Here is an 8,140-nt window from a genome sequence, read left to right as displayed (position 1 = left end):
AAACAGTATGTATTCCAGTCCAGAAATGCCCAGCCAAGCCTTACACACTTGTTTGCTGTAAATTTTGCTATTATGCCTAAGCCATCTGGTTGGGTGAAGTTTCTAACAGTGAATAAAATGGTCACCTACCCAAGGTTCCAGTTATCACAGACTCTATTTTCTGTAATATTTCATTAATCAAGAAAACAAATCCTAAGTAAAGCTCTTCCCTTCATTCTGTGCCATTTCTGCAAGTGACAGCGACTTCAATGATTAACATCAACCGGCAGCTTGAATTCCTTTAGCGAATAAAAGGCAATTTCTCCATGATCCACCAGCGCAAAGACCACCGGGATGTCCCCACTCTGATACGTAACCTGCTTCAAAGCCCGAAGAGATGGAATCTGCTCGTCAAAGCTGCAGAGAGAAAATATCCCGTTGTTCTCAAACCAATAATAATACAGAGACAAAGCTGTCATCCTGGCCGATGATCACAACAGCTCACTCTGGTCTTAGGAGCTGGTCATGACCTTCCCCAGCCCTTTCAGTAAAAGCAGGAGGCTGCCAGCCCTGAAAGAGTACACTGCATGCCAGGAACTGGGAAGTGTCAAATCCTTTGCCAAAATCAAGGATAACTGCACACTGCTCCACACTGTGACCATTAGATGAGGCTCACAGCGCTACTGGCAAATTGCCAGTCCAGTGCAATCTTAATACCTTTGTGCTAGGAAGATCTTTAGGTTGCTTGGATCAACATCTGACCTGCTTTTCCCTCCCTTTAATTCTGCAGAGTCTGTTTACTCGTAAATGAAACTATGCAGCAAGGATCATCCTACCTGCTTATAACAAACCTTGATAAAACTGCATTACCACCTTCCTTGCTCTGGCTACTAAAGCAACAAAGAGTGGACGAGGAACAGTTTTAGTATATATCACAACTAGAAAAGGCCGAGACTGAACTTTGTACCTGCCTATGGAGTTTAAGTATCAGATTTTGGATCCAGCAGGAAAGGGGACACCTATCCTCTGTTCCTACTGATCTTAAAGTTACATTTGACAAAGACCAAAACACTCAACTCACGGCCACTAGCCTTCAGTGAGCTCTGGGGAGGTACACCTCTGCAGAAATCCATAGCAATCTACATGGGTTGAGGATTCAGGTACCATATGGCTCCCTGGAAAACTGAGTTCTACGTGAGTTTCCCAAGCATTGCATAAATAGAGCTGTGACTTCTTATTCCCGACTCCGATCAGGAGAGCTGCTCTGAGACATGAGCATCAATCAGACGACCAAGTAGCGTGGGCTGAGGGCAAGTGCTGGGGTAATTGTCAGCCACAGCCTCCAATAAAGGAGGAACTGAAAGACAAAAAACTATCTGGGCAGGACCACCCGCAAGGGAGGCACTCTGCTGATCTGTAAAGCTCACAAGATGCTGGGTCATTAACAGATCATAAGGACTTGATTTCCACAACAGCAACTGCAATGTTTCACAACACAGCATAAGACCCAGGATACCTCCGAACACACATCCTGACATGTGGCTTCCCAGGGTTTGTCTTCTTAAACTTGGCCACAGCATCTGCTTGATACACATTGAAGTCTATCTTCATGTCCTCTGGGTCCTCCTGCAGCCTACAGAAGAGAAAATACACCCACATATGTATGGGATTGAAACACTATAGGTATAGATATATCAGAGGAAAGAGGGAGCAAAAGCTCTTGAAGCCTGGCTAGCTTGAGCCCTCTGAAAGCCTTCACTCCTCAAAGGACTGACCCTGCAACCACTGTAATTACTTTCCAGATCTTTCATGTAGTCAGACCAGAGCAAGCTCCCACCCCACATCTGCCACACTCCCTTCTCTGCAGAACCAAATGCAAGAAGTACCACTAACAGATACAGAAGCAAAGCGCTGCTCTGCCCTACAGGGACTGCACACAAACACCACACAGACTCTTTGATGCAGAAGCAGAATCGAAAGTCCCAAAGCCAAGGTTTTATAATCACTGCAGCAGGGATGGCAGCACATTCCAGGGACGAGGTAGAGGTGAAACCCAACCAAAGCTCTGGCGGAGATTACCTGGCTGGGATACAGAGACGGAACATCAGGAAAAGAGAGCAGTACCGATGTTTTAATTGGCCTAGAATGCCCTAGCTCTGTTGCTGCAGGACCTGGCACTTCAGCAAACGGTGGCCCCCCACAATGGGATGATGGGTCATGGAGCAGAGCACTGGATTCTCTCAGCATCCTGGATGCCAGGCAGCTCCCAAACTGCTGCTGTGAGCACCTCACAGACCTCACAAGCAGAGACAGTCACAAGACATCCCCCCACTCCCTAACAGCTACGAGTTGGCTGGCTGGATACTAACCGGGAGGCTCCATCCAGGATGTGGGAGGGCTGCAGCACGCTGATCTGCTGGAGGAGCGCAGCTGGAGGGAGAAGGAACAGGAAAGGATCAGACCAGCTATTTCTCTCCCAGGGCACTCCAAGCACTCCACCACCCATGAGCCTTCCTCCTCCAACAATGGCTGGCAGCACCACAGTCATCGCTGGCTACTTCAAAGACGTCAACTTCCTCATCTCCTCCCAGTGCACAGCCCAAAACACCCTGCAACTGCTTTGCATCTTGCTGGCCCTGATTTCACATGCCTAGCAGCCCAGCAGGAAGGACTGCAATACAGTAGGACATGGGGAACGGATTAGAAGACCTCCCAAGGCCATGTTTATCCTGGCATTTGAGTGGGCTATAGAAAGAGGGAAGGCAGAGGACAAGCTTTCTTCTCCCTCCTCTGAGCTCCTCACTGCCTGCCTTGCCTAGGCCCTCTCAAGAGATTCTCTTTCTCAAGGTACTGTCCCCTAAACTGATGTTCAGCTTTCCCATGTCATCCCTTTTGCTGCTGCCTACTAGGCAACGTTTCAGAGAGTTGGAGGGGAGGGAAGGGTCCCTGTCAAGTTCCAAGAACCACTACCTGTTGAGGTAGCTTTATCTGGCTGCAAAAGCGGTGTGACAGCTTGGTCCCAGAGATGCGGCGGTCGTCTCCAAATCCTCTGCTGCCTCCTCTGCTCCAAAAGGGCTTTGTACTCCTGCCAGTTGGAGCAGCGCCTCACCTCCCGGTCAGCATTGACACTGCTCTTGTACCTGCTCTCCCTCTCTCGCTGCTCCCTTTCCTTCCGTGACAGCTTCTCCTGTTTCTGATTGATGCGTGGACACCAGCAAGCTGCATCAACCTCCCTGCCTGGTACATTCTCTGGAAGGAGATCATTGTCAGGTGGGGGCAGATGTGTGCACGGCTGGTCTGGAGCCACGTTTGGGAAAATGATAGCAGTAAAATCCCAGTGGGGTGCACAGGTGCCAGTGCTGCTCTCCTTGTGGTCTCTAGCCTGGCTCCTTGAGGGGCTGAGTGAGTCCTTTTGTCCAGTATCAAGAGGAAATGTGCTTGATTTCCCCTCACTACTGTCAGCATCCGATTCCTTTGGCTGCTCTGACAAGGGCTTTTCATCCATGGGAAGACAGCTGGAATCTCTGCAGTCATCTCCAGCTTTTTCAGAGGTCCCTTCAGCTTCTGAAAGGTCCTCAGATACCTTATGTTTCTTCTCCTGTGACCTACAGACAGAAGCAGCAGCATAAAAGACAAGGAGAGTCTGTGGCGGGACTTTATTCCCTTTGAATCCTGCCTCCTCCCTGCTAACAGGAAGAATGCAGTCTGCCAAGCCTGAAAGGACAGCAAAGGTGGCAGGAACCCCAAGACAGGTCTGCAAACCCTTGACAACCACCTCTTGGCTGAAAGGAGGGCATTTGCTTGCATGGCAAAATGAGAAGGAAAAAAAGCAGGCTGAAAACAAGTAGTGAATGCCAAAGGCAAAATAAACTTCTCAGCAGTCCTGCATGAGGTTTGACTTCAGTGCCCAGGAGAATCTCAGTCTTGATTTGTGTAGCACACATTCTCAACCTGCCATGCCACCTCCACACACCCCATATACTGACCGAAACACCTCCACACAAACACGATGGACTTCTGCCAAAGCAGCACAGGTCGGAAACCTCCCTGCCAGAACCTCTCACTAGTGTGTGATTCAGTCTCTGGTCCCAGAGAAGATGGGGCAATTCTTAAACCAGCAGTTTTATCTCCCAGTTCCTAATATTTCACAACTCCTCAGGCACTGATTTACTTGTTAAGTGGAAGGGACTTACAAACCAGTCTCAGTCTCCCTGTTTCTTAAAGGCTGACGCCACCTACTGGAAGCTATCATAATTATTAACAAAATGACTAATTGTGTCAAGCTTCTGTTTTCAATCTGCAAACGTCTACAGGCCACGCACAAGGACCAGGACCCAACTATGCTCTCTGCTGTACAGTCCTGGCATGTAAACTGCATTGAGAGGGTGGATAAGTGCAAGATGTTCACCGTGGTGTCTGCACTCCCTCTAAAAACAAGCAAGAGGAGACATCTGCCACATGTTTCTTCTGCACTGACCTCTCTACCCCTCTATTTTGGCATCTCACCACCGCAATTGGGAGGCTCAGGGGCAGTTTGCCCCTGCTAGGCCTGCATGAAGTACAGATAAGACAAAAGCACGCACTGCAAGGAGTTCGGGAAAAGCACTGCACTGCTTGGGGACATCCAGGAGCAGCTGTGCCAGACAGGTCACCCACAGCACAAAGGGCTGAGGATGCTGTTCCCAAGCTGCAAAGCACGGGAGAAGGACGAAGGCTTTGGGCCACATCCTTACCGGGGGCTGGAACTCCTCCTCCTTTTACGATGGTGCTTCCCAGAGCTCTGGCAGTGACTTTCCAGGTTCAGTTGCCTCTCATAGGGAGACAGGACAGTGCTGTAAGGAGACACCAACACAGAGGCTGACAGCAGGGCAGAGCAGTGAAATCACCCTTCTGCTCAGCCCCCAGAATACAGCAACAAAAACCTTTTCTTCCAGGCACAGAAAATCCACAAGCAGGACCAGGATGGTCCTCAGTTCATGCCCCATTTCATGTTCCCAATCACCTCCTCAAGAGGGAGGAGCAAGGAAGGGTAGAGTGCCACTTTTAGCCTTTAATCCTCCCAAGAGATGGAATGCAGGGTCAAAGTCCTCTTCTCTGCCGTTCCACTGGGGCCATGCAGTGGGCACAGAGCTGTTCGGGGTCTTCAGAAAGGAAAAAGCAGCGTGGAAAGGCAAAGTTGGTTACCTGGGGTCGAATCTCAGTACAACATAACCCAGTTGCTTCAAGTGGCTGAACACCTTAGAGCAAAGGAAATCAAGAGGGTTAACTGACTACTCTAAAACCAAACCATTTATTTCAGTTCTCCTACAACTGAATAAGCACAATGTGGCGCTGGCAGAGAAGAAAACACCAGGGTTAAGACCCAAAGCAAAGGTGGGGAAACAGGAACTGATCATCTGGAAGAAGGTGAATGGGAAAAACTAAGAATTACTCCCCTTCCCTCCCTGACTGTCCTACTCTGCTCTCAGCCACTAGAAAAGGTTGTGTCGCAGAGGCTGAGGTCTCTGCCTTCACCCTCCCTGGAATACCTGGAGGTCCCAACACACCTGGTAATGTGGCAGACTCATTGCCTCCTGGGACAGCAGAATCTCGTAGGCTTCCTGGATTGACAAGGGCAGATCTCTGTAAAAGAGCTGAACAGAGCCCTGCAGGGCAAAAGCTTGGTGTTGAGAATCACAGGGAACAAATCTATGCAAGCTCACACTCATCTCACTGGTCTCAGCACCCTCTTTCACATGATATCCGTGCCTGGGAAGATGCCAAGAAGCAACCCCAAAGATCCCTGCTTAAGTGTACAGCATGTACAGCACTGCTGCTGCTATATAACAGCCTCCCATGCCAACCACCTTCACATGGAAAGATGTGATTTAGTGCCTACATGTGTCCAAACTGGACAGTGTTTCATTTGTTCTTATCAGCTTCTTAGAGAAGCACAGAAAAACTGTGCTAATGAACTTATGAACTCTGTCACTACAAAATATGTAAGATAGACTGGACAAGGGAGAAAGTCAACTTATGACAGAGAAGGCACTGACCAGTCTCAGATGTCCTCATTAACTGTACACCAGTTCTGAGGAAAAGGATTTCTCTGTATCAAATCTTTTATTCCAGTTAACTCCTGCAAGGAACAGAAGATAACGGTTTGATCTCATTTCCAGAAATTCCCAGAACAGCAAGTTTTCCTGGACTGAGGAAGTTTAAGTCCCTATAGATTTTGGTAAAGAAGTAACTGATATATAATGTGAGTTTCATTGCCCCCAGAGCAATAAAGTAGACAAAGATTTCCACAGAAAACTTTGTAACATTCTCCTGATACTTCTCTCATGCTGGTAAGAGAGCTGATTTATCAGCTGTACTAACAGATCAACTAAAACTCTCCTAGTCTCTACTGTCATATTTGACATAGGAGTGGGTTAAACACGGTACCAGCTGGATAAACTGGCCACCGATCCAGCACACAGTCAACAACACAGAGGCTGCTTTGGAGTACAACACATGAACCTGTGGCCTGGAGACAAACAGCTCCATCAGCAAACAGGCTAAAAGAGACAGTTCCTCATACCAGGAGTTTACCAGCAGTGACCAACAAGTCAAGTGATTTCAGACTTCAGCCTAAAGCTGCTACAGTTCCTCCAATCATTCAGGAAGGACCCGATACCCCCATCCATGCACAGGTACCCTACTTACGCACTCCAGCAGGTACAGAGCTTCCTCAGGCAGCAGGCACTGTTTGCCATGCACTGTGAACCCCATGGTGTGCCAGAACTTCCCCTGGAACAGAAACACAAATCTGTGATGGACTCTGGCTGCTCCCTGCTGATAACCAGGCTCTCTCCCATTTCAAGCAGTAAATTAAGGACTCTGCAAAGGCCAGCAGGAGATAATGGCACTGAGAACGCTCTGCAGCAGACTCACCGCAGGGGACTGCAGCTCTACGATGCCCTGGCCTGGCTTCCACTCAGCTTTCACCTGACTCCCCCTGAGAAGGTTAAAGATTAGTTAGTTATTACATGTCCTACGATCAACCTCTACTGTAGCAACGCAACAAGCTCAGGAAGGTATCAAAAGGCAGCAAATTTCCAGGTGGCATTTTCACAGGGTAAGGCCTTGGAAAGACATCATTCTCTGAATCAAACAGTACCAGCTGAAGAGTTTATCACTGGCAACTAGTTAAGAGTGTCTTCAGTCAGCACTGTAGATGTATGTCCATAGGCTACAGCAGCCTCCTGGAGATGCATGGCCATGATATATCATAATGATTAACTCAAATCACTGTATCCCACCCACACAGTCTCATAGGAAAAATTTAATAGCTGAGAAAATGTGGAGGGCGACTTTGCAAGAATGCAAACATGAATTTTTAGCAGCTGCCTCAAGGAAACAGAAGGTAAAACCTCTAGGGTCCACCATGGACTTGCTCTACACCTTTAGTCAGTACCGCAGTTTCCCCATCTGAAAGGAAACCTAAACTTACCCAGACACTCTCCCATCCCAAGAGTTTCCACTGTTGCCCTAGACATGCATTTACAGATGTACTGGAACAAACCCAACTGTGACTACAGTGGAAGATAGGTCCACCCTGTCTGGAGGTTGCCATTCCCTCTCTGAAGTCCCCAGTGGTGTGATTTTATGTGAACAGTATCTGCTGCTACTGATCAGTGCAGACAGAGAAACTGTTACCAGAAAACAGCAGGACAAACAGGGAAAGCATGCACTGAGAGACAGTGTATGAAAATCTCCTACAAAATTATAAACTTCAGAGACTGGTAGCGCTGTTGAAACCACCAAAACTGATAAACCAGGAACACTGAGAGTCAGACAAATCTGCACAAGGCCACACATGTGCATCAACAAGCGGCTGTGTAAGTCAGACCGCAACCAAAAGGATAATGACTATTTGCAAAGGCTACAGGATCGTGCACACACCTGAGAAAACGAAGAGCCCTTTGAGGGACTTTCTGAACCCCCTCACTGAAGCTACTGATGCACCAGTGGGACCCTCCCATCCGGGGTGAGCTGAGGGGGGGGAGGCAAGGGAACTCACTGTGCTAACGCCCACCTGCTGTTAACAGCGCGGTCTTCTCACGGTAACGCCGGACGGACAGCGGCCGTGCTCTGCCCTGCCCTCCGACACGGTCCCTCCTAGGGAAAGGAACCCACC

General features: G+C 48.6%; 1 protein-coding gene across 1 annotated transcript; it reads right to left on the bottom strand.

Moving 5' to 3' along the window:
- Positions 1-245: 245 nt before the first annotated feature.
- TSEN54 (TSEN54 tRNA splicing endonuclease subunit) lies at positions 246-6,958 on the bottom strand (the record flags this gene model as incomplete). Its single annotated transcript, XM_010185358.1, has 9 exons — positions 246-396; positions 1,496-1,612; positions 2,349-2,409; positions 2,950-3,584; positions 4,713-4,811; positions 5,164-5,216; positions 5,526-5,624; positions 6,667-6,750; positions 6,895-6,958. Coding segments are annotated over 9 exons (1,363 nt in total), but the record flags the coding sequence as incomplete, so codon positions are not given.
- Between the last annotated feature and the right edge of the window lie 1,182 nt (positions 6,959-8,140).

This window comes from Mesitornis unicolor, unplaced genomic scaffold (assembly GCF_000695765.1).
Source record: "Mesitornis unicolor isolate BGI_N332 unplaced genomic scaffold, ASM69576v1 Scaffold54565, whole genome shotgun sequence".
Taxonomy (NCBI): domain Eukaryota; kingdom Metazoa; phylum Chordata; class Aves; order Mesitornithiformes; family Mesitornithidae; genus Mesitornis; species Mesitornis unicolor.
The sequence above is the reverse complement of the archived record's forward strand: the minus strand, read 5'-3'. Positions and strand labels throughout refer to the sequence as shown.